General features: G+C 58.5%; 2 protein-coding genes across 5 annotated transcripts; both read right to left on the reverse strand.

The window, feature by feature from the left end:
* Positions 1-607: 607 nt before the first annotated feature.
* FBLN7 (fibulin 7) lies at positions 608-6,005 on the reverse strand. 2 transcript variants are annotated; one of them, XM_042038917.1, is made up of 8 exons: positions 5,935-6,005; positions 4,568-4,727; positions 4,298-4,468; positions 3,789-3,914; positions 3,569-3,706; positions 3,015-3,152; positions 1,813-1,951; positions 608-1,719 (listed from the first exon to the last, which is right to left on the reverse strand). In XM_042038917.1, exons 2-8 carry the CDS (start codon positions 4,683-4,685, stop codon positions 1,347-1,349), a joined length of 1,203 nt encoding a protein of 400 aa, XP_041894851.1. In that variant the 5' UTR covers positions 4,686-4,727; positions 5,935-6,005; the 3' UTR covers positions 608-1,346. The 2 variants fall into 2 exon arrangements, with proteins under 2 accessions (XP_041894851.1, XP_041894850.1); XM_042038916.1 differs by lacking the exon at positions 5,935-6,005 and having other exon boundaries at positions 4,568-5,902.
* Positions 6,006-7,148: 1,143 nt separating this feature from the next.
* MERTK (MER proto-oncogene, tyrosine kinase) lies at positions 7,149-23,665 on the reverse strand. 3 transcript variants are annotated; one of them, XM_042038900.1, is made up of 19 exons: positions 23,573-23,665; positions 19,846-20,167; positions 19,633-19,733; positions 19,345-19,518; positions 18,108-18,194; positions 17,420-17,535; positions 15,023-15,206; positions 14,651-14,802; positions 12,330-12,480; positions 11,901-12,054; positions 10,731-10,816; positions 10,543-10,638; positions 10,276-10,356; positions 10,049-10,141; positions 9,843-9,961; positions 9,525-9,634; positions 9,198-9,357; positions 8,773-8,909; positions 7,149-7,679 (listed from the first exon to the last, which is right to left on the reverse strand). In XM_042038900.1, exons 1-19 carry the CDS (start codon positions 23,640-23,642, stop codon positions 7,205-7,207), a joined length of 2,868 nt encoding a protein of 955 aa, XP_041894834.1. In that variant the 5' UTR covers positions 23,643-23,665; the 3' UTR covers positions 7,149-7,204. The 3 variants fall into 3 exon arrangements, with proteins under 3 accessions (XP_041894834.1, XP_041894835.1, XP_041894833.1); XM_042038901.1 differs by having other exon boundaries at positions 11,901-12,021; positions 12,330-12,483; XM_042038899.1 differs by having other exon boundaries at positions 12,330-12,483.
* Between the last annotated feature and the right edge of the window lie 6 nt (positions 23,666-23,671).

Consider the following 23,671-nt stretch of genomic DNA (forward strand, 5'->3'; position numbering starts at 1 on the left):
AGAAGAAGGAGAGGAGCAGCCATGCTTCCAGAAAAACATTTTCTTCTCATTTTTAGGGGTATTTTTGAAGCACTCTGGAGTTTTCCCTTCCCTCCCCCAGCACAGCCCTGGGATACATTTCCCTGCCCGGCTCCGTGTCCAGCCGGAGCTGCCGCCAATCCAAACATCCTCCATCCGCCGACAGCAGCCCTGAATGTCCCTCCTTGTTCTGCCAGAGAGATCCAACCCCTTCCCAAGCTCCCATACCCCCCAAAAATCCAGGGGCTCGATCCCCCAGAGGAGACAGATCCATCTTGAGAAGTCTCTTTCCCTTGGGCAAGGAGTGGGAATGGCTTTAGTGGGTGCAGCTCAGCAGGATGCCAGGGGGTGAGGATTCCCAGGGGAAAGGATGCTCAGGGATGAGGATTCCTGGGGGAAAGGATGCTCCAGGCTGAGAATGCTCAGGGATGAGGATGCTCCAGTGGGAATGAGCCCCCTCCCAAACAACATAAAGCAGAAAATAGAACCATGGATAACAGGTTCTGCCCCTCCCAGATCCCAATTCCCCTTGCACTGCTCCAGATGAGCATCCCCCACATCCCCACATAGGTGCTTCACTCCGGTGACATCCTTTACGTCATCCTTTAATTGTACTAAATCCAGCAGAACATGCACAAGCAGGAGGGTGCATCCCCCTGGGAAAAGCTCTTCCCAGCATTCCTACGCTGGGATGGAGGCTCTGACTGATGGAGCAGGGAATATTCCCACCTCCACATGCAGCTGAAGCTCCGTTGCGAGGAGGATCCATGGGGGATCCCCCTTTGGGAGGTTTAAGGAGCAGGGATAGCCCTGGGATTCCTCCTTTGCCCTGCTTGCCAAGGAGGGCACCCAGGGGGATGTTCATGGAGTTTTCCAGCCCTGATCAATCCCAAGGAATTAAAGCACCAGACCTCAATCCCCACAGGCTGCTGGGGGATTCTCAGCATCCAAAGGGAAGTGGAAGTGTGTTTTTAGGGAGCAGGACTCCGGGCAAGCAAGGGAGGAGCGCAGGGAAGGCCATGAGCCTCCCTCCTCCTGCACGCTCGGCTTCACTGCTTCCAAAAGGGAAAAACGGGAATTCAAGGGGAATCGGGGCTGTGGTTTCCATCCGCTGTGGTAGGACATCATCCCTCTGGAGCTAGGGGTGAGCACGGGGCTTCCCGCTGCCGTTCCACCTCACTGGGTGGTGTAAATCTACCTCGGCAGGTGTAAATCCACACGGGAAGAAGAACCTGGGGACAGAGGGGAGGCGGGCTGGCTGCGGAGCAGCTCCGGCCTGGGATTGCCCCAGGAGCCGCGGGATGCTGAGCAGGGAGCAGGAGGCACCCCTAGAACGCGTAGGGCGAGACGAAGATGGTGATTTTGGACAGGTGCTTGGCCTGGAACACGCGGTCCAGGTACTCGGCCATATCCACGTCCACGTGGATGGTGCGGGGCCCCTGCAGGCTCTGCACCAGGATCAGCTCCCCGGTGTGCCGGTCCGAGCGCTGCACCACGAAGTGCCCGCGGTTGTTCCCGCCCGCGATGCCAAAGCGGAGGCTGTCGGGTCCCGGCCGGCCGGGAGCCGCCGCCGTGGCCATGCGGAACAGCGGTGCCGGAGTCTGGAGCTTGGAGGGAAGCGGGAGGTAGTGGAAGGAGATGGTTTTGGGAGCCTGGTGGCACGAGCGGCTCTCCATGGGGCACGGGTTGCGCTCGCACTGGCTGCGAAAGGAAGAGCAACGGGAGATTTTTGGGAATGCGGCATCCGTGCCCCTCACTGGCGTTGGATCCATGGATTTTGTGCCCCGCACTTACAAGGGGGAGGTTTTGACGTAGGAGACGTTGCCGGCGGCCGGGGGACACTGGGGCGTGACACACTGGAATCCCCCGCCAGTGTTGATGCAGGTGCTCCCGCTCGTGCAGTTATCCTGGGATAAGGAACACTCATCAATATCTGGAAAACAGGGGAGGGAAGTGCAGTCAGGGCCTGGAAATCTCCAGCTGAGCTCAGCTTGCCATCAGAAAATAGGCAAAACCACCTTAAAACGGGTCAAACGCAATCCAAAAAATATGGGAGCATCCCAGAATTCCAGCTCCTCTCCCCAGGCTCTGCCCTGGGCCAGCATGGGTTAACAGCAGCCCTTTCCCAGCAGGAAGGCAGCTGCTTTTCCAAACTTTCTGCTCGGTTGTTTGGAAACACCATCCCTTTTTATTTACTGAACCCCCGTGGGACACCTGGCAGAAGCTGGAATGCAGAGGATTTGCTGGGAGCATTAGCGAGATGCCATGGAACACAGGAAAATCAGGGAGCAAAGGGGAAAGTGGGATTTTTCTCACCCTGAACTGCAGCCATCAACACTTGGGGCACAAAAAATTCCCTGTTTTTCAGGAGGCTTCCAGCAGTTGTGGCCTCCCACCATCCCCACCCGCTGCCTTCCACTTGCACCCCAATTCCTTTGGGACTGGGGGAGATGCTGCCACCCTCTGAGCTGATCCTGGAATCCTGGGGGTTTAACATTACTTCTGGTTCTTCCCGGGAATTCTCTGCTCCAGGAACATCCCCACAGCCATAGCAGGGTCATCTTCAGGGAGGTGCAGACCCAAAGTGTCGCTCCATCATCCAGAGAGGGAAAGGAGAGGGAAGAGGGAGACGGAAAGGGAGAGGAGAAGAAGAAGGGGAAGGGGAAGAGGAAGGGGAAGAAGGAGAAGGAGAAGAGAGGGAAGGGAGAGGAGCAGCCATGCTCCCAGCATTTTCTTCTAATTTTTAGTGATATTTTTGAAGCACTCTGGAGTTTTCCCTCCCCTTCCCCAGCACAATCCTGGGATTCATTTCCCCATCCAGCTCCGCATCCAGCCAGAGCTCCCGCCAATCCAAACATCCTCCATCCGGTGCCATCCCGCAAAGCACCGCTCCATCATCCCCCTCCCCTCCACAGCAAACTCTCCCTTGGAAATGGAGAAAAAAGGGGGGGAAAATGACAAAGCACTTGGGAACCAGTGGATTCCAGCCCCCTCACCTTCGCAGCTCTTGCCGTCGCCCAGCAGGACGTATCCGGCGGGGCAGGAGCAGCGGAAGGAGCCGGGAATGTTGACACAGGCATGGGCGCAGAGCCGGGGTCCCCCTTCCTGCTGGTACACCTCGCACTCGTTGAGGTCTGCGGAGACAGGGATTCACCAGCATCTCACTCCAGCCTCCAGGAAAACCCAGGAGCGAGCGCGGGCTGGAGGAGCGGGCCGTGAGGAGGGTTGGGAACGGGCCGGTGGCAGATTCCAGGCAGGGCTGTCACCAGCGGCGTCCCGCAGAGGGCGACACTGGGCCCGGTTTGAGCTCATCCATCCATGGGGGGAAGGGTTTGGAGCCCCCTGAGGGAGTTCGGAGGAGCGGCCGATGGCCCTGAGGGCTGAGTCTCCCCTCGCTGGAGGTATTCCAGAGCCAGCTGGACACAATCCCGTGCCGCGTGCTCTGGGATGGTGGGGCTGAGCCCCTGTGGTCCCTTCCCATGTGACTCGGTGACTCCCTGTGGGGAACAGGCACCGAGCCAGCCCCGCATCCCTCCCTATCCCGGCTCACCCTGGCAGATCCCGTTGGAAGCCGTGCCGCTCATGTGGAAGCCGGGATCGCAGCTGCACTGCTGGGTCTGGGCGATCTGGGCACAGCGGGGCTGCCGGCTGAACGCCGGGTCGTCCGTCACGCTCCACGTGGGAGGAGCTGCGGGGAAACGGCGGGATGGGGAGCTGGGATGAGCTGGGGATGAAGTATTCCCATTTATCCCCCAGTAAGGGTCACGCACCGGTCTGAGCCTGGTACTGGCAGGTGGTCCCGGTCCACTGCGGGGGACAGAGGCATTTGAAGTGGCTGAGCCCCTCCAGGCACGTCCCGCCGTTCTGGCAGGGGCTGCTCGAGCAGTGGCTGATCTCTGCGGGAAAAGCAGCCACGTTCCATGCTACCTCCTTTCGGGAAGCAAGCCTCGGGAATGCTGCGCGCGCCGCGATGCTTTGGTACCCTACGGCACGTCATAGCCAGGACAGCGTTTCCCCTCATCTCTCCTGCTGAGCTGCTGCAGCTGCAACTCCCAGTTTTCCTTAAGACTGAGAAATCCCAACGCACGGGAGCTGCAGCATCCCTGGGATGTTGGCTGGCTGGCACTCGGGGTCGTCCCAAAGCCGTGGGAGCTGCAGCATCCCTAGAACTTTGGGGGACAGCTGCGAACCCTCCCCGCTTGGAGCACCCCAATATCCCCCCGTGTTTCAATAAATCCACTTTTCCAAAGGACATTCCAGGGCAGGGAATGAGCAGTACCTGCACAGTGGGGCTCCTGGCCTGTCCAGCTGCCGTTGGCCTGGCACATCCGTGTGCTGGAGCCCAGGAGCTGGAAGCCTGGATCGCAGGCGAAGTGAACCTCGTGATCCACCAAATATTTGCTGCCGAACTTCCTCCCATCCGCAGGAGCTTGGAGGGCAGGACAGGAGGCTGCGAGACCGTGGGAGGGGGATGAGTTTGGAGCGGGCCCGATGCTTCCAAGCCACCCTTGACCTGTTATTTCCCTGGAATATTGTCCCAAGGACTCACCGGCGGGCGGCTCCGGCGCGGCCTTGGCCAGGGAGGCGTGGATGGTGCTGAGGCGGCTCCTCACGGCGCGCAGCCCCTCGGAGAAGCGCGTCTCCTGCCCCTTCAGCAGCTGCTGCATCTGCCGGATGGCAGCCAGGAGCTGCTGCCTGCTGAGGCAGCTCTGCGGGAACAGGGATGGGGGCGGCGATGGGGACAGCGCTGGGGACCTCCCTGTGCTGCCACTCCGCCCAGGAGCCAACCTGCTGCCCGTGGCACGGGAGCTCCGCAGCATCCGCTGCCCCCTGAGCACACCCTGACTTTGTGTTCCCCCCCCCCACTTCCCCCGATACAGGAGTTTTTTCCACCTAGGCCTGCGCTGCAGGCAGGGCTGGGATGGCTTTGTGGGAGAGATGCTATAACTCATGTTTCATCCTGCTGGAGCTCCAGCCCTGTCCCGCTTCCACATGACAAAAGAAGAGGAAAACAGCTGTCTTGTGAGCTCTGCCGGGGCCAGGAACGCTGGTGGGACTCCTGCCTGCAAACCGATCGCTCCCACGGGACTGACTCATGCCGGAGACGGGCACCGTTATTATGGGATTCCTGTGGAATTGACTTGAAGCCGAGGAAAAAGAGCAAAGCCAGCTCCAGAGTTCCGAAATCCGGGGAGCGCAGTGAGGAGAGAGCACACAGGGACTGGGCTGGGGGCGATGGAATTCCGGGAAAGCGAGCGGAGCTGGTGGGCTCTGCCCCACCTGGTCCAAGGCGTTTCTTCCCCCTTTCCATAACCGCACTGAGGAATGATTCCCGTTTCCAAAGAGCTGCTGAGGGTTGAGGGAGGACAAACACAGCAGCCCGAGCGACGCGCTCGGTGTCCTCTGCTTCCCGGGAGCAGTTTCGGGGGTCCCGGGCTGCCGCGGGGGGATGAGCCGGGCTTTGCTGGCAGCTCTGGGATACCCCGAGCCCAGAGGAAGGCAGGCAAAAGCAAATAGATGCTGGCGCGTCGCTGGCTTTAATAAACAGCTCTTTGTTAGGGCTGGGTTTAACTCCGGGAGCCAGCGCGAGCTCCGGCGGGATGCTGAGCCACGGCAAAGCTGGAAAATCCACCCCAAAAGCCCCAAGCGGGGATTCTTTGCTTCCGATGTGCTCGGGGGCAGCTTCAGGTGCGGGGTAAGAAGGGCAGAAAGAGCCCGAGAGAAGCCGCGCGCGCTTTAAGCGCGGCTCAAGCGCGGTTTAAGCGCGGCTTGGGGCTTTGCCCACCTGTTTGCCGGGGCAGGAGCGCGGGCAGCGCTGCGGGGCTGTCGAGGCGCACGGGCAGCGGGGAGCGAGCGGGAAGCGGCGAGGAGCCCCGTGCCCCCCCCAAGCCCTCCCGGGGTCCCGGTCCCGCTCACCTGGGCGGCCGGCGCGGCCGGGAGCGGCAGCAGCAGCGGCAGCAGCAGCAGCAGCAGCGGCGGGAGGCGGCCCCGCGCCCCCCGCGGCCCCGCCATGGTGCGGTGCGGCCCCGCCGCTCTCCGGGACCGGCTGCCCCGCGCTCTCCCCGCCCCGCCCGCGCCGCCCCCGCGCTGCCCCGTGCAGGGGACGCGGCGCTTCCCCGCCCCGGCGCCGGGCCGGCCCCGCGCATCCCCCGGGACAGCGGCGGGGCTCTGCGGCCATCCCTCCCCCGGGACAGCGGCGGGGCTCTGCGGGCATCCCTCCCCCAGGACACCGGCCGGGCTCTACGGACATCCATCCCGCGGGCACCCATCCCACGGGCATCCATGCCCAGCGGTCGGGGTGCGGGTGCGTGGCTTTTACCCCCAGCAAAGCTGTTCCTGGTGCTGCCAGGACGAGCGGGCACCGTGCGGGAGCCCTCGACAGCCCCCCCGCTCCGGCGGGGCCGGGACCACCCGCGCCGGGCAGGGAAACCCTTTCCCCGCCCTGCACCCCTTCCCCAGCTCGGTACCCCCTTCTCCAGCTCCTGCACCCCCTCCCCAGCCCGGTCCCCCCACTCCCAGCCCAGCTCCCCCCAAGGAGAGGCGAGAGAGGTGCTGGGTTCGGCTCCAGTTGCTGCCCAGCGGCCCCAGCTCCGGAAGCAGCAGAATTCCCCCCAAACGGAGAAGGGGCAGCAGGGAAGGGCCAGGCCGCGGCACGGGGGGGGGGGGGGTCCAGCCCTCCCGGGACCCCCCTCAGGCTCCTATTTCCCCGGTGCTGCAGCAGGAGCGACGGCTCCTCGGCACAGGGATGGGATGGATGGAAACCCATCAGGGAGAAGGGAATGTGGGAGCACCCGCTGTTCCCATTGGGGCTCCCGCTGCTGTTTTCCACGGGGATTTCTTGCGGTGTGAAATGCCCCAGCAGGCTGTAGAGCTGGAGCCTTGATCATCCTGGGGCTGCCCATCCCAAAAACCTCCACACATGATGGAGAAGCGGGAAAACACCAGGCCCTGCAAGGGCGGCTGCCCCTCAGCACCATCCGCCCCACCCTGCTCTGCTCCTTCTGGAAAAAGATGAATAATTACAGCAAAATAATTCCACTGTTAATTCCAAACCCCTGGGACTTCAGCCCAGGAAAGGGCTCCCAGGCAGAGCCAGCCTCCACCAGGAACACCGTGCAGGAGCTGATAAATAAAAGAGACGAGTGTTTATTAAAATATTCCCTCTGTGTCCTTGCCCTGGTGCCGCTCACACCGTTCCTGGCGGCACTTCCGAGTCCTCCCCGCGGCTCCCGGCCCGCGGCCGCTCCGACGCCGGCAAAGTGCCGGCCTGGCTCCATCGGCTCCCCGGCTGCGAGGCCTGGCAGGGAAGCAGTGGCACATAGGGCTCCTCCACGGGGCCACCGAGCTGCTCCTCCCCGACGTACCTGGTGGCCCACGGCTCGCTGGGGTGCACATCCACGGCCACCAGCGCCGCCTCCGTGCCGGGGGAGCCGGGCTCCGACGCCTCCCCAGCGTCCAAATCCGAGTCCGCTTGCGGGAAGCCAGAATCCTGCGTGGAGTCTGGGCTCTGCTCGGGAAGGCCGGTGTTGATGTAGATGACGTCCCCGCAAGCCTTGGCGCTGGGCAGGTTTTCCAGCAGCTTCTCCAGCTGGACCTTGAGCTGGGAGAAGGTGGGGCGGGTGGCAGGGTCGGCTCTCCAGCACTCAGACATTATTTCATACCTGGGAATCGGGAGAGGAGCGCGGTTAACAGAGGATCCCAGAATGCCAGCATGGCTTGGGTCGGAAGGGACCTCAAAGCTCATCCAGTCCCACCCCCTGCCATGGGGCAGCACTTCCACTATCCCAGGTTGCTCCAAGCCGTTCTTGAACGCTTCCAGGGATAGGGCAGCCACAGCTTCTCCGGGCAGCCTGCACTTCTCTGGATTATGGAAGGTATGGGGACGTATTCCCAGTTTCCCTCCAAGCTGGGCAAGCCTTGAAATTCCCATTAAATCAAAGCGAAACCAGCTCCCTCTGCTCAGGCTGTTTCCCAAGCACATGGATTTATCAGCCCAAGCTGCTTTAGAAGTGTGACAAGTCTCTTCCAGTGCAGCCCTGGGATCTGTTCCCTGGGAACATGCCAGCTCCATGTCTGGGACGCCCAGTCCCTCCCTTGGCAGGTGCCTGCTCCCAGGCTGGATGTCAGGGAGCCCTGGAAGCTCCCAGCATGTCCCTGCCAGCCTCTCTGCCCTGGAGCAGGCTGGATTCTTAGAGGTCCCTGCACTGCTTCCTTCAGGAACAGGCAGTGGAGAGAGGAGCCTTGTAGGAAGCGTTGTACAGCTCTGTTTATCCGGTTTGGATTCAAGGCTCTCAGCCATGGGGGGTTGAACATCTTCAGCTCTAATGGCACTGGAGAAAAACTCGGGAAGGAAGCTTGGGAGAAAGGCCTTTGCTGAGCTGCTCAGAAATTCAGAGGTTTGTGTTTTCCACGTTTTCCCTTTCCAGATTTATGGATTTGAGGCGAGGAAGGGCCCTAGAGGGAGTTTTGGGGGATGAAGAGGAGCATCACCAGCCAGGACCTTTAGGCCGAAACAAATCCAAAAAATAAATAACATGCTAAAAGGTCCCATCACTGACTGTTCCTGGTGACCTTGCCAGCCCTACAAACCCATTGCTTCCCCTCAGGATATTTGCTGGGATTTCTGCCTGGAGTTCAGCAGATGCTGACACACGCTCTGCTCTAGGATCTGGCCTTCCTTAGGCATGTCGTGCAAACATTAAGGGGTTTGTTCCTGGGAAAACCCATTTTCCCAGCTGGGATCCCACCACTCACAGCTCATCCAGGCAATCCTCAGGCTTCTTCAGGCGCTGCCCATGGAAGAGGTACTCGTAGATCTCGTGGTTCTGCACCCCTGGGTATGGCGTCATCCCGCGCGTGGCGATCTCCCACATGGTGACACCGAATGCCCACTGCCGGCACAAAGGGAAAGGCCAGGGCTGAGGGGACACTTCCAGGAGGAATGAAAGAACCTTTTCACGGGGAAAGGTCACTGCCTGGCGTCCCAAGGACAATGGGCAGAGCTGTGGTGCTCCCAAAACCGGGAATGACCAGGGCGGAGGCGAGCGGCCCACTCAAGGAACCGACTGTGCCGGCAGCAAAAGGGCTCCGACAGGCTCCTGCACTTCCAGGGAATGACACCAACGGGAGCACGGCGTGGCTCAGCCCAGGGGACTGTCCCTCCAGGCACGGGGACCTACCACGTCACTCTTGGTGGTGTAGACACGGTCAGCCAGGGACTCGAGGGCGATCCACTTGACCGGCATCTTGGCGATGCGGCCCTGCCGATAGTAATCGCCGCTGTAGATCTTCTTGGAGAGCCCGAAGTCCGCCACGCACACCGTCATGTCGTCCCGCAGCCTGGGAAAAACGGGCATCAGCACGGCCCCAGGGCCACCTCCCGAGCCACGAGGCCCAGGCTGAGCTCTGTGTCTCGAAACCAAGGGAAGTTTTATTGAAGGGAGCAGAGCTGTGCCGTAAACCCACAAGGTGTTCATCCCATGGGATGGGCAGAGGAAAACACTCACATGCAGTTCCGAGCTGCCAGATCCCTGTGGAGGAAGTTGCGGCTGCTCAGGTATTCCATGCCCAGGGCGATGTCCACCATGAACTTCACCAGGGTCTGCAGGGGCACGAACTGGGGAGGGAAGGTGGGGGTTACGCAGCGTTGATCCAAAAGGCTTCCCTGCGCCGGGCTGCCATCCCAATGGATGAGCCCACGGCAGCACCAGAGCTCTCACCCCTCAGACCCTGCCATTCATTGAGCCACGAGCCTGCAGGAGCTGCAGGGGGATTCCTTTCCCACCCCGATCCCAGCCGGCTCCTCTGCTCCCAGTGCTCCCTACCTGTGGGGCCATCTCCAGCCGGGAGCGGAGCAGGAAGCTGTGCAGGTCTCCGTACTTCATGAACGGCAGGATCACCATGGGCTTGGGCACCTGCAGGGAGCTCAGCTCGATGCACACCCCTGGGAAACACGGACAACTCACACAGCGCCCTGGGCAAAGGGATCCGGGCCCACCCAAATGGCAGGGCGGGAAGGGACAGCCCCTACCGAGGAGCTTGATGACATTGGGATGGTCAAAGTCCTTCATGCACGCTGCTTCGCTGAGGAACTCTTCGATCTCCCTTTGGGAAAAGTTATCCACTGGGAAGCAGAGAGGAAGAAAGAGCTTTAAAGCCCCCAAATGGTGCCAGGATGCTGTTCCTGAGAGATGTACTGGGAATGCTGGTATCCAGTGGGACAAACAGCAAGTCCTGTGGGGCAGGGAGACAACTTACACTTCATGGTCTTCACAGCCACCTTCTGTGGGGCCCCCTCAGGCTGGCTGAGCCGTCCCTCCATCACGGATCCGAACTCCCCTGCACCACGGGAAAGAAGGAGCCCCTTTATCCTTTCAGGACATCACCACATCCCTAAGATCTGGAATGCCCCAAGATGGAGCCACAAAGGCTTGTTCTTCCTCAGTGACAGGAGGAGGACAAGCTGGGCTCAGGGAAGGTTCCCTGCCCGTGGCAGGAGGCTGGAATGAGATGAGTTTTGCTCACCCTCTCCCAGGACCTTCCCCAGGCTCAGGGCGTTTCTGTCCACGACCACATCCTGCAGCTTCTGCTGGAGCTCCCTGCTGACCCCCAGGCTTCCCACTGCAGGAGAGGGGAACAGGAGCTCAGGCACATCCCATCTGCTGCCGTATCCCACTCCAGCCCCTTCCAGAGGGATAAAAACTGATCCTTACAGGTCAGTTCCACGGCTCTCCGGCAGTAGGACTTCTTGGCCGTGTAGTTCACTGCCAGCTCCGAGTCGTTCCTGCTGAAAGCATTCCTGGGGGGACACAAACACATTTGCTAGGGCCCCTTCAGCTGGATGGAGGAATCAGCGTGGCAGGGGCAGGAGCCTGGGGGATCCGGAGGAAAAGGGGAAATGCACATTCCATTTCCTCTTTCCTGGATCAGCACCACCGCCTGCAAGGTCTGAGCGAAACAACAGCTCCGCAAACAGCGCTGACCCATCAAGGAGTGAGTCACGGAGCTTTTGGGGAGGAAATAGGACACTCATTTCCTAGTCAAGGAGCAGGAATTCTGCTGGAGCCCTGCAGAGTCCAGCTTTGGGAAAAAAGAAACGGGGCATGATGCTCCAGAGCTGGGAAAGCAGGGAAAGAGTGACAACAACCAGTTAGGAAAGGGATCCTTGCTCCAAACTGCGAGCAGTTAAATGCCACTTGGGAAGTCACAAGGAGGAGTGAGGAGTGCTGGGTTATTGCAGGAGAAAACAGCCCTTTGTCCGTGATTTTAAACAATGCCGGGCCATTGAACCCGGCGTGGGATGAGGCAGGAGGGTTTCTCTAGGCCATGGGATATTATGGACTCATAGAATCATGGAGTTGAAAGGAACCCACAGGGATCATCCAGCCCAGCTCCTGGCCCTGCACCTCAACAATCCCACCCTGGGCATCCCTGGGAGCGGTGGCCAAGCACTCCTGGAGCTCTGGCAGCCTCAGGGCTGTGCCCATTCCCTGGGGAGCCTGGGCACTTCCCTTTGGGGGAAGAATCTCTTCCCAAAATCCAGCCTAACCCTCCCCTGCCATAGCTCCAGCCATTCCCTTGGGTCCAGGTCACCCTCTGGTGACCAGTGACATCTCTGCTCTCTCATTTCCGTGCTGAAACACCTCCCCCACAAAGTTGCACAAGTTCACTTCCCTTTAAAAATAGGAATAGTGAGCAAAAGGTGAACTGCTGAGCTAAGAGAGGGAGGGGAAACAAAAATCCACTTAGTCCCTCACCACGGGCATAACAAACATCACTTGTGGTAACAACGTCAGTCCTGGGGACAGAATCCTTGTCCCCAAATCCAGCAGGGGCTGCTGGCCACCCACCCCTGGGAGTTGCCCCATTTTCCATCCCCTTACCCGTATTTTGTCTCCACGCATCGTTTCTGGATGACCACGGTCAAGCAGAGGATGAATCCGACGGCAATTGTCCCGCAGATAAATCCCAGGGCTATGACAAAGGAGTCGGCATTCCCGGAGGCTGGAGTCGAAGAGGGGGCTGAGGTTATTAATCCTAAGAAAATATCCTGTTAATGGAGCCGGTGAAAGAGTCAGCCTGCAGCACCCGGGGCTTGGGGCAGGAATTCCCAGGGGTTTTCAGCGCAGCCCAAAGGGTTACACGGGAAAAGAGGGAATGAGGAGCGAGGCTTTCCTGCTCCCAAACCAGGACCAGCTCCCCGATCCCTGGCTGACAGGGAAAGCATCCCAAGGAGGATGGAGCCATGCCCAAGGGCCTCATGGAAAGCACACCCTGCGCTTCTCCCAGCATCCCGCCCTGCTCCTCCTTACCGCTGGCAGGGATGAAGATCTCCACGGGAAGGCTGAAGGGTCCCACGCCCCCCTTGGTGACGGCGGCCACGCGGACGGAGCAGGAGGCGTTGGTGGCCACCACGGGCAGCACAGCCACGCTGCCGTTCCGCCAGGCCTCGGCAGAGATGTTCTGCTGGAGAGAGGAAGGGGAAGAAAATCCTGGGCTGGGGAAGGCAGGGAGAGCTGGGGACTTACTGAGAACCGTCCCCTTGGCAACCCCTGGAGCCGCTTTGCTCTTGCAGCCCGGAGGAAGTGCGGCACCCGGCTATTTAGGGAGAAGAATGGCCCTGTGTGCGAGGGCCGGATGGGATCGGGAACGGAGCTGAGCCGCGCTTCCCGTTCAGTCCCAGCCTTTCTGGCCCTCTCTGCTTCGCAGCAGCAGCAGCCAGGGCCAGAAAGAGGCAGGGAAGGATCTGGCAAGGAAGGGAAAGGCTCTGGTCACACGGGTTGTGACCCTCGGCCTCCGCTGCGGCCACTTCAGCCACGGGAGCCCTGTGAGCCCCAGCACCCAGGGATCCGTGTGCTCCTGGTGGGATCCTCCAAGCACTCCAGAAGTAGATCCTAGGGCAGGTATTTCCTGCCTGCGGCTTTTGTGCCCAGCTAATTATATCCCAGCTTTTTACGTGCTTCCCTGGCTGGTGCCATGGCAAGAGGCAGCGTGGCTTGGTAAAAACACCGCAGTCTTTCCCTGCAAATTCCATCCTTTCCTGGATGCTGCTGCTCCCTGCCGATTTCCAGCTGCAAAACAGCTGGCAGCTGCAGCCAGAACATCTGGCAGGCTGCTGTGCCCAGCAGAGCCTGGCTCCTTCCTGAACGTCCCACAGAAGAGCAGGAGCTGCGGGGGATCGGAGGGCGAGGAGAGGGAATGGAGCTGAGGGGGATCAGTGGACAAGGAAAGGGAATCAGCTTCTCAGAGGGAACCAGTTTCTGCTCCCTGTCCCAAAAAAGCCACGGAAAGGGATGTGAAACACCCTGGGAATGTGTCTGCACCTACGGGCAGCGACAGGAGCAGGGACCTCTTGTCACCTCTGCTCCCACATTCCTGCCTTCCTCCTCCTTGTATCCACATGGGATCCTTTCCCTACCACCAGCCTAAAACTGGGATCCTTCCCTATCCCAGAGGGCTCTGCTGTGTCATCTGAGGACAGGCCCAGGCCGTGAGCACAAAGCAGGGCAGACCTGCCAAATCCATGGGATTTTAGGAGTTTTGTGGTAGTTGAGGAATTTCTCCCTGTCCCAATGCCGGAAGCCGTGGCTCCAACAAGGACTGCTGGTTAAAGAGGAAAATAAACCAATTTTGGGGAATTTTCTGGTTGCGGAGAGGCCTGCAGGTGGCCCTGTGACACCGAAATCCAGCTTCTTCCTGACTTTATCCTGCAAAAACTGCTGGTTATTTTGGGGCACTCCAGATTTAGCCTGTGCAGGGCCACAACTCAGGGACCTTTACTTCATGGAATCATCCTCACAGAATCACTTAGGTTGGAAAAGACCTCTGAGGTCCCTGAGTCCAACCTTAGAAGGAGCTTTTCAAGTAGTCAGAACTCCAGCCTCGTGCCTCAGACTCATGGAAAAACTGAGAACTGGAAAAAATTTCACTCCATAAGCTGGAAAAACGGACAGAAAACAACAACAACGAAAACAGCAACAACAAATCTCCCAGGGCTTAAAGGGCAAGGCCTGGATTCAGCCTTTTTCTGCAGAGAGACAGCTCCTGTCAGCACTTTTTTTCCGAGTCACAAGACCATGATTTTGTTTCCCTGGCTTCATTCAGGCTGGATCTATACGGAGGAGCAAAAGGAGAACAGAAAGTGCAGCATCCTACAAAAAAAGCGGGATGAGTCACTGTTTCCAGCTGGGGTCACTCCGCCAGCCTGGCACGGCGGAACCCAAACCACAGCTGGATCCATCCCTGCTGTTATCCACGGGCTCTGGATGGGATCTTTAGCCCAGAGCCCGGGCCAACCTTGCCCTAGCTGCAAATTCCTGCAGCTGCTTCGCAAATCCTAGAAAAGGCAGGCAGGGTGTGCCAGGTGATTTCATGCAGTCACGAAGAGGCCTTTGGGCCAAGGAGTTCCTCGAGCTCTGAAATGCTGTGCATGGGATAAATCCCAGCTGAGTAAGGAACAGCTCAAAATCCAGGGAATGCAAGGCCAGGAGTGGTTTGAAGCGCACATGAAAGCCCGAGACAGCAAAGAAATGAGCTCCAAAAGAATCCATGGAAGCACCATAACCCATCTGGACATCCCTGCCGGGATTTTTTCCAGGATTTAGCCGTTCTTCCCCATTCCCTGGTGACTCACCATGCCCTCGGAGTTGTGCCACCTGTACCAGATGTGGTAGCCCTGGAGCTCCCCGTGGATCCTCTCCAGGGATGGCTTCACCCAGCGGATCTCCAGCGAGGAGCTGGATTCATTGAAGGACACCGTCACGTTCAGCGGCGGCGTGGTCGGAGCTGCGGGAATCATCGGGAAAGGAGGTGAGGGGATCCAGGAGAATGGATGCAGAAATGTGGGAATCTGATGGAAAACGAGCTGGAACTCAAGCAGAAAGCCCACGGAAAACGGGGAACTTTCCTTCCCCACCCTGGGAGCAACCAGGACTCCGGAGCAGCATCTCATCCCGAGGCATTGAGGCAGGGAAACCCTTCCCAGTCCTCACTCCCCGTTTCCTACCTCCCTCGGTGGTGCTGGCCGTTATCCAGGGGCTGAACGCCGACCAGCCCACCTCATTCCCGCAGGAAACGCGGATGTTGTACTCTTCCATGGGCTCCAGCTGCTGGATGTGAAACACGTGGGGAGGCACCGAGGTCTGGAAGGGCTGAAGGGAGACGTTGCCTCTTGGAACAACTTCCTTGACCTTGAATTGGAAAATCAGTCCACAAACAGGGATTAGTCAGCAACAACCTGCAGGGAGAGACGTTGGAAAACAGGATCCGGAGCCCTGCCTCCCATCCCAACTCCGCAGGCAACAGTTCCTGCAGGAAAAGCTCATGGCAGGATATTCACAGGGCACAGGGAGAGGGCTCCAGCACATGTGGAGTTGGGAACATTCCAGGGATGTTGGGAAGGAGGTAGGGATGATCTGCTGTCTCTTGTGGCATGGAGCAAAAGGAGCGCCAAATAAAATAACCAGGCAGCACATCCCAGATAAACAAAATAAAGCCCTTTTTCTGTGCAATGCACCGTTGGAAAATAGGATTTATCTCAGTGGGAGGTCACGGGCCTAATCCCAATCCTTGTCACATTTAGTAGCATGGATGGATTCAACATCCCAAAACCAAGTCCTGCTTTTCACAGAAAGACAAATTGCTGAATGTGGAGCCCCCCTGGAGCTGCCCACAGAGCCACTGCAGCTTTCCAGGAAACATCTCATTTTGTGGGAAGCACTACCTGGACTGGGACAGAGGGGGAAAGAGGGAAGAGCAAGGACAAGGACCTCCCAACCCATGTGCACAAGGTCATGCACTCCTCTGCAAAGCCATCCATGATTTTGGGATGGCAGGAGACCTGTCCTTGTGCTCAATCAAAAGAACCCCCCATGGTATCCCAAGAGGTCTCAGCATCTGTTTCCCAGCCAAAATATAAGAGAACAGCCTTCAGCCTCAGGTTTTCATGGAGAGATTCCCAGAAATATTCCAAGTAGCTCTTTGGGAGACTCTGCAAGCCTGGGGTTGCTGCAGCCACACGCTTGTCCCAGTCATACGCTTCCCAACCAAGCAGCGATCCCGAAGTCGGGATTTGGAGGGGCAGGTTCCCCTCAGCTCCCCATTCCTTAGAAACAATGGGAAGGAGCTGAGGGGTTGCCTGTGTTCTGGAAAAGTCAGGGAATGCCACCTCCATCCCCAAGCTGTCCCCAGGTGCTCTGAGGGAGGCGAGCAGTGACCAGAGGAACACACACGACACCTCCGGGACCAGACATCCTGAGCATCCAGCCCAATCCTCAACTTGTCTTCTCAGAATAAAATCCATCGAATCCATGGATTTTGGCGGAAATCAGGATGTTTGTGAAGTGCACCAGTTGGAATTGGCAGGTGGGCCAGCTGCAGCCCTCGGGAATGAGTCACTGGCTCGGGGGTGGGGGAGGGGGCGCCGGGGATTATCCAAGGGGACAGAAGCAAAAGGGCTGAGTCACAGCTGTGTTTTTGCCAGAATCCCTCTCCTGTTTCCCAAAGGCCACTTCCTACAGACAGACCAGGAATGTTAAGTCATAGGAAATTCCTTGGCTCTCCACCCTGCCTCCCAAGCTCCAGCTGGAAGGCAGCAGCAGGACATGGTGCTAATATTAGCCCTGGTACCTTTCTTCCCTGGAATTCCTTTCACTTTTACCTGGCTTCAAAGGTTGCCTCTCTCCACGTGCTATCCCAGCTGGAGTGGAGATTTTCCAGGATAAAAACTGTATCCATCAGACAGCAATATGGGCTTGGACTGGGAAAGCCGGCCACGTGCAGCAGGTGGAAAATGCCTGCGGGCTCCACCCACGGAGGTGGCATTCCCTGAGTTGTCCAGGAATGGGGAGCTGAGGGGAACCTGCCCCTCCAGATCCCGGCTTTGGGAATGCTGCTTGGTTGGGAAGGGTTTAACCAGGACAAGCGTGTGGCTGCAGCACCTCCAGGCTTGCAGAGTCTCCCGAGGAGCCACTTGGAGCATTTCTGGGAATCTCTCCATGAAAAGGCAGCGTAACCCGAGTGCGTTGCCCAGTGGAAAGGGGCTCCAAGAGAGCTGGAGAGGGACTTGGGACAAGGGCATGGAGTGACAGGACAAGCAGGAATGGCTTCCCACTGCCAGAGGGCAAGGTTAGGTGGGATATTGGGAAGGAATTCTTCCCTGTGAGGCCGTGGCACAGGTTGCCCAGAGAAGCTGTGGCTGCCCCATCCCTGGCCTGGACATCCCTGTCCAAGGGATAGCGGAAGGTGTTGGAAGGGAGTTGGAACCGGATGATTTTAAGGGCCTTCCAACCCAAACCAGGATTCCATGAAATCTGTGCAGCTCATGCAAACACCAGCAACTTCCACCTGCCTCGGAGCATCCGTGTGGGGGAGTTGCAGGGATACAGGAATTCTGGATGCCTACCTGGACACTGCAGCTGTTCAAGGCAGAGAAGGCATCGAAGCCCGGCACCCAGGATATCCCGATTCCGTGGGCTGTCCTGTTGAGGACCTGCACGCTGAGGGGAGCCGATGGAATTCCTGCAGGGAGAAGCCAAGGGCAGCCTAAACACAAACATGGCATGGTGGCTTTTCCCTGGAGCTCCCAGGGCTCAGTGTGTGACCCCACATCCGAATTCTGCGGATGCGCCGGACCACCGGATAGGGAAGCACAAAAATGTCACTTTCAGGACTATTTTGGCCATTTCTATATTTGTGACTGCTCTGGGCAGCTTAGAGGCCACGACTTATTTTGGGGAACACCTTCCTCACGTTGCTGGAGCGACTCCCATCAGGAATGTCTGCAATTTCCACTGTTTCCTATGGAAAATTCCTATGGAGCACCACCCTGGTTGTGAAGGAAGGAAAGGAGCGATGCAGCCCTTCCCGAATCCCACTTTGAAGCTGACAGTTTTGCTTTCAAATTTCATTTCTGGTGCTCCCTCCCCCACCCCGATGCTGGGATGACCGAACTGGGATGACCACACTACAACCAGACCCCACTGGATTTTAACTATAGGATTGAAACCGGGATCTCCCTCAGCTCGTGAAGGAAGAGCGCTGGGAAGTGTGGAGACTTGGACACAGAGGTTTAACAGGGAACGGGAGCTGACCTTTGATGTTGACCTGGCCCGGGCTGGATGCAGTCAGGCCTTTGCTGTTGTGGGCCTCGCAGCTGAACAGCGCCGGCTCGCTGAGTCCTGCCGGGAAAACACAGCCCTGTTCCCTGCATATCCCAAAACCATCCCAACCCCACCAGCTCCCCACCTGCAAACCCTCAGGGTTTCCTTTCTTAGCCTTTTTTTCACTTCCCTCCGTGGCACTTTTGCTGCCAGTGCCCGGGGGTGACCCAGGCGGCAGCTGCCCCACTCCCACGCCGGGAGCACGCGCGTGCCGTGGCTGCCAGAGCCGGCAGGGACGGGATGTCCCTACGGAGCCCTTGCACAAGCTCCTGAGGAAGGGGTTACTTTCCCTCCAAAAGGGGGAAGGCAGAAAGCAGAAGGGCCCCCACCACGGCCTGGTCAGATGATGGAGCGCTGGTCAAGGATTGCTCAAACCCCCCAGCTGATGGCAGAGAAGGACCACTGGAAATACCCTGGGGCGGATTGTCCCGGCCCGCGTGAGGCGACCCCGGGCTCGGGATTCCTGTCCCATGCCAAGGTGGACGTGGGGAGTGTAGGCTCATGGCAGCAGTGCCTCGGGCTGCCAGGGCTCCTGGGCCAGGAGCAGCTCTGCTCCAATGACCCAGCCTCGCGGGTGCCAGGCGGATGCGAGGACATCCAAGAGGAATGAGTCACTTCTTCCGGCTTTCACTGCCTTTTAAAGGCCACCCGCCGCTGGATGCCAAGACCGGGCAATTATAGCCCAGCTCTTAATTAACCACCAGCCTCCTCCTCACCAGCAAAGCAAGAAATCCCCCATCTTCTGCCTCAAAGTGCAGCAAAACCGAAGTGGGGTTTATGGGACACCAAGGATTGTTCTCCCTGGGTGCCACCAGCTGTCACAGACACACAGCACAGGGGCATCCCAATCTCTTCCAGAGGCACAAAGTGGGGACCACCATTCCAGCAGCCCAGGAGAGCAGCCGGACTCCTGCTGGCACAGCCAGAGGCTGGCAGAAAAATCTGCTGCTTGCTCAGGAAAAGAGTCACTTGAGTATCCTGCCTCTTCCAAGAAAGGGATTTCTGGCAGCAGCCAGAGGGGGTCGGATGGGGCTTCCTGCCCCAGAGTGGCCCCAGGGCTGTGCATGGCACGGGAACAGCCCCTCCAAGCAGGGGGATGGCACAAGGCACATTCCCAGCAGTGTGTCCCGTGCAAAGAGACTCCGTGGCAGGGACGCTCCTGGCTCACCTGGCACGGTCAGGACTGACGGGGAGATGTGGGGTTTCTGGTTGAGCTGGGTGTTGTTCCGGAACCAGTAGATCTCCACAGGCTCTGGAGGCCCCACAGCCTGGCACGTCAGGTTGAAGGGGCTGTTCCTGGTGACGTTCAGCTGCTTGGGCTGATGGATGAAGTGCGGGAGACCTGCACGGACACGGGGAAGCAAGAGGTTCACAGGGAAGCAAAGGATTCCCCATTTCTGGCTCCCAGCTCCCAGTCACTCAGCCGGGACACAACTCCACAGCTGCTCCAGCTCACCTTCCAGCCGCACCAGGATGGGGTCGGACACCACCTCCACGCCAGAGACGTTGAGTTTGCAGACGTAGGAGCCATTATCCGAGCGCTGGGCGCCGAGGATGCTGCCGGACAGAACGGACACCACCTCAGGGCTTGTGGCTTCCCATTTTTCCAGGAACCAGCCCTCAGGGCATCCCTCATTCCCACCTGCTCCGGAAGGCCAGCGGCACTCACCTGAAGGTGGAGGTCATGGCCACCTCCTCCTCATCGGGGATCTCAAAGTGGCTGCTGGAGATGCGATTCAGCACGTGCAGCTCCCTCCCGTCCTTCCAGAGGGAAATTCCCGGGGCATCGGGCCGGAGCAGCTCCTGAGGCACTTTGATGGAGCAGTTGAAGGTGGCGTCCTTGTGCTCGTTGATGACCACGTGTCGCACCGTGGGGCTGAATCTGAGCTGTCCCACGGAGCTGCCTGCGGGCTCCTCCCTGGTGCTCCGCTGGGAACGCCGGGAATGTGCCCACAGGTACAGCCTCACGCTTCCTTCTCCCTCAGCACCCTCTGCAAGGAACACCGGGCGTTTTCACCACCACCACCGGCAAGTTTTGGAGACCTCGCAGCAAAACAACCCCACTGCTTCCGAGAATAATTAAAGGCGGCTCATTTCCATTCCCCAAAATGGCATCCCAGGATTCTGGACAAGCAGCACCTCCAAAAAAGTCCTTTTTAAAACAAACAGGAGCAGCCCAAGCTAAAGAAAACACTCAGCCATGTTTCTTTGGGCTGGGGAGAGGCAGGAGCTATTCCTGCTGCATTACACCCCCGGGACTGGAATATAAAAGGATCCCTGGGCAGCAGGAATTTGGGACTTTACTCCAGCAAACCCCTTGCGGGGCCTCATCTGAAGCATTTTCAGCTGGGGCAGAGGAAGAGCTCCCGGCTGGAATTTCGCTGATTTTAGGCTCTGCCAGGAGCCTGTCCCTTCCCAGGACAGGGAGAGCGGGACATGCTCTGAGTCAACTTTTGCTAAGTGCCTCCACTCCACTGCCTTCCCCGGGAAAAGAGCTGCAGATGGATGAAGAAATGCCTTTAGATAGTGTATAGGAGCCAGCTGCTGTTAAGTGCTGCTCTCCCAGGGTCTTCTCCCACATTCTTTCCCAAGGGAAAGCTCTTTTTGAGGACTTCATAGCCCCACCTCCAAATGACCAAATGGCATTTTCCCCCTCCCTCCCAGCACTTCCCACCCAGCCCAGAGAACAGCTCCATACAAAGCAACTCCCTTTCCAAAAAACGTGGATTTCTGAGGAGATCACATCTATGGGATCCACCACGTGGAGGTGGGTTTTCCTGGACCGTTTCTGAGCTTCCTGAGGCTTTCCCAGCCATCAGCAACCCCGAGCTAAGTGGTAAACCTCCCTTTCAGCATTGTGCCAGACAGGAATTTCAACTAAATTAATTCCCTTTTCCAAGAAAGCAAAGCTAAACAACCACTCACAGTTCAGAAGATAAAGAAAGCACAGTTTTGACTGAACCTGAGCTCAGCTGAGTTTGGTTTTTGGGCAGGTTTTAGCCCTCAAACATCAAACAACAAGTTTTTAAAGCTACGTCATCCCTGTTGTGAGTATTGGGGCACGAGCCTGGTGTGTTTTTCCCAGAGCCAAGAAACACAGCTCGATTTTGAGGCTGGATAGATCCCTTTGCTAAATCTCTCCCTGTTTTTAACCCTCAAGAAATGCTGCTTGAGGACAGAAAGCCAGCAGGGTTTCTCGGTGCAGAGGGAAGGGGGAGGCTCTCCCTGCCTCTCCCGCAGCACAATGGGTTTCCCTTTCAGAAAAAAACAAAAAGAGCCGCAGCTTTTCCAACCTGCTTCCCTAAGCCTCCCATCCCAGCACAAACAGAGCCCATGTGACTGCTGCAACACTGCAGGGACAGCCACGGATGTGCAGCCGGCTCTCCAGCAGCTCCCTGAGGATCTGCCACATGCAAACAAGCTGCGACCCCAAATTCCCTTCCCTGCCCTGCTCTTCCCAGAGGTCACTCAGGCTGGAGCCACTCCCTGCCTGGCACAATCCAAGCTCCCGCTGCTGTTTTCATGCTCCATTTGAAATGCTGGAGCAGCTCCCCCGGCACGGACCCCTGGCCGGGGAGGACGTGGATTTGTGCCGTGTCCCGGGATGGTTTCTGCTTCCGTGGGCTGCCTCAAGCTTAAAGGCAAAGAGCAAGGAGGATCTCAGCCTTGTTTTCACACTAATTAAGTGGGACGAGGTGTTTGCTGGCCCAGGAATGAAATATTTTCCTCTCTGACTCATGTGAGTGCAGGAATTCCTCATCTCCAGCACTGCCTTTGGGTACCCCTGAAGTTTGGGATGGGGATATCCTCACGGCACTTTGGAAGGGACTCATCCTGTGTGGCAGGACAGCTCTCACTTGAGTCCAGAGCAGTTAGGCTGGCTCTAAAATCCCAGGCTAAAGCCAGGGAGCTGCAAGCCCGGCGTGCCTGCGTGGGTGCTGGAGCAGCTCCCGTCCTAACCACAGCCAGGCCTCAGGGAAAAGCTGGCGTGGAAATCAAACCACTTGCAAGGGCACTGCTGCTCTCCTGGAACACCTGGAATTGCAGCAAAACTCCAGGGCAAACAGAGGCAGATCTTTCTGCACAGGTCCTGCGTGCCTTTCTCCATGGAGAGAGAAATTTCAGCAGGAAAATCGGGCAGGATACTTCATTGGGGATGAGGAACAACAAGCAGGGATCTGCACACCCCACGACTGAAACAACAAGGTCTTTACTGCAGTCATGATGCATCCAGGTCTGCCAAAATGCTGCCTGCATCCCTAGCCCTGGAATTCCCACTGCTGGGAGTAATTCACCTGCTGCCAACAGCTTCTGCTCAGGCACTTTTTGAGCAGGAGGAATAAGGAGGCCCTGCCTGTGGGGTTTCCAACCTCCCCATCCCCTGGGAACTGTGGTGGACCCAGAAGTGTCAGGTTAACATTGGACTCGATGATCTTTTCCAAGCCAAATGGTTTTATGATTGTAATAAATTAATTTCCCCCAGGGCCACACCTGAATCCAAAGAGATTTTCCTCATTCAAACACCTTTTGTACAAACCAGCCCAGGATTCCTGGTTACATCCACAGAGAGTTCCTCTCACTGCAGGCTCCTGCTGTGACAGTCAGGACTTTAACTCCTCCCTGCCCAAAGCAAACACATTCCTGCCTTCCCTGCTAAATTCCATCTGCACGCTGACTCCGAGTCCCCCAGCAGCTCCCAAAGGTCGGGCAGCCCTAATGACAGGATTTTTGAAAGTCCAAAAACTACTTTAGCTCCTGATTTCTTTCTGCACATAAAGTTGAAAAGCCACCTGCAAAGCGCCACAAACCGTGGTGATTCTCGAGGATTTTTCCCAGCATCACTACGCAGCTGGCTCATGGCTAATGGGATAAATCCCGGACCGATCTGCCACAGTTTGTGGTGGTGTCCCCGGCAAGCAGAGGCACATCAGGCAGCGAAGTGCTGGGACAGGACCACGCTGCAGAGGCAGAGCTGTGTCCTGCTATAGCCAAACTGCGTGTCCCAAGACATTCAAATCATGCCCCGGAACAGCCAGACCCTGTGTCCCAGGACACCCAGACTGTGTGTCCCAGCACAGCCAAACCCTATGTCCCAGCACAGCCAAAATCATGTGTCCCGAACAGCCAGACCCTGTGTCGCAGGACAGCCAGACCCCCTCCGGGTTGCGATGCGGCCAGAAACCCGTCGGGAGCTCCCCGCACAGCTTTCCCCCGGGCCCCGCCGGGCGCTCAGCGCGGGGCGCCCACGCCGCAGCCCGGCCCGGAGCAGCGCCCGCGGGGGAAGCGCTCCCCGCGCCCCGGACAAGCCCCGCTCCCCGCGCCCCGGACAAGCCCCGCTCCCCGGCTCCCCGGTGCCAGGGCCGCCCCCGGCTCCCTCGGCGGCCCCGCGGACTCACCGGCCGCTCCGCGGGGCGGGCGCAGGGCCGCCAGCAGCGCCCAGAGCAGCGCGCAGCGCCCGCCGACCATCGCCCGCCAGCGACGGCACCGCCAGCGCC

Source organism: Corvus kubaryi, unplaced genomic scaffold, assembly GCF_017639235.1.
Source record: "Corvus kubaryi isolate FWS band 111438036 unplaced genomic scaffold, C.kubaryi_AGA036_p1.0 37393, whole genome shotgun sequence".
Taxonomy (NCBI): Eukaryota; Metazoa; Chordata; class Aves; order Passeriformes; family Corvidae; genus Corvus; species Corvus kubaryi.